Below are 1,443 nucleotides of genomic sequence, written 5' to 3'. Positions count from 1 at the left end.
ATATATATACATAAGCAGTATATGCTGCTGTATATATATAAATATATATATAAACATATATATTCATATATACATATAAACAGTATATGCTGCTGTATATATATATAAATATATATATAAACATATATATACATTTATATATACATATATACACATATATATATACATAAGCAGTATATGCTGCTGTATATTTATATATTTATATATATACACACAGCAGCACTCCTGTGTGGATACACTTGTGTCTCGATCAAATTTTCCCCATTAAAAAAAACTAAAACTGTATATATTTATTATTTTTTAGTGTCAAATAGACGCCCCCCACAGGAGCACAGCAGAACAACGTCTGAAAATCAAAGCAGATGAGCTTTGACTCTGACTCTGATCGGTGACTCACCTGGTCCGGTCCACCGTGACGCTGTCACTGCCTCCTCTTTACGTCCCTCCTCTTCTTCCTCCCCACCACTCAGCATCAGACCTGGCTCCTCCTCCTCCTTTTCTCCTTCATTATCTTCATCAATGTTTAGACTTTCACTTCCATCATCTTCTTCTCCTCCACCTTCACCTCCTCCTCCTCCTCCTCCTCGTGAGTCCTGCAGCTCTGGAAACACAAACTAGCCGTTAGCTTCTATCTTCTAATCAGTGAAAAATCAAAGTGTCTTCAGGACTCACTGAAACACGAGGTCACGTGAGGTCACAGAGATCACGTGACCTTAAACTGGACCTGTACGTTCTCCAGACCACGGGGAACACGATGGAACAGAAAGTTTTCCAGTACGGACAGAGTGAAGACAATTCTGTACAGTAGGGGGCGATGTTCACCGTCCACCACATCAACCAACTACAATGGACTGGGTTTAATGTCAGATTAAAATTCTCATTTTTAAGAATTTGAATTTTCATTGTGACAGCCACCTCCTCCTCCTCCTCCTCCTCCTCCTCCTCCTCCTCAACAGAGACTGAGGTTTCTGAGTTCATCTAATCAGAGGTGATATTACTGCCATTGATCAGGCTGATAACTCCACTGATTAAACAGCTCTGTGTGTGTGTGTGTGTGTGTGTGTGTGTGTGTGTACCCAGACCTTTGCCTCTCCATCAGCAAATGAACTCTGGGTAAATTTGTCAGATTATTAGGTTCAGTCACAGGTTATCTGAGGTGAAGATCTGCTCTGTTACTCCTGCTTCTTCTTCCTCCTCCTCCTCCTCCTCATCATCATCATCATCAGCTTCACTAACTCTTCCTCCACCTCCTGCTTCACCTCCTCACCTCAGTCTCAACCAGTCTTCATCCTTTGATGAAGGAAAAGTTGCAGTAACCCATGTCAAAAGTTAGGAGGCGACATTGTGGGTGACTTTGTCCTGCAGCTGTGAAGTTTGTCTTTATCAGATTGATGGAGTCTGTCTCTGTGGAGGAGGAAGAGGAGGAGGAGGAAGAGGAGGAGG

At 42.1% G+C, this 1,443-nt stretch overlaps 1 protein-coding gene across 1 annotated transcript in view; it reads right to left on the bottom strand.

The window, feature by feature from the left end:
• The window catches only part of zfpm1 (zinc finger protein, FOG family member 1), a 49,844-nt gene that overhangs the window by 20,303 nt on the left and 28,098 nt on the right, over window positions 1-1,443 (bottom strand). Inside the window, exon 3 of the mRNA XM_008311408.3 lies at window positions 398-601. Coding sequence (XP_008309630.1) covers window positions 398-601 — 204 coding nt within the window. The remainder of the gene's footprint in view (window positions 1-397; window positions 602-1,443) is intronic.

Source organism: Cynoglossus semilaevis, chromosome 6 (assembly GCF_000523025.1).
Source record: "Cynoglossus semilaevis isolate Cse_v1.0 chromosome 6, Cse_v1.0, whole genome shotgun sequence".
NCBI classification, from domain to species: domain Eukaryota; kingdom Metazoa; phylum Chordata; class Actinopteri; order Pleuronectiformes; family Cynoglossidae; genus Cynoglossus; species Cynoglossus semilaevis.
This window is presented reverse-complemented; position numbering and strand designations above follow the sequence as displayed.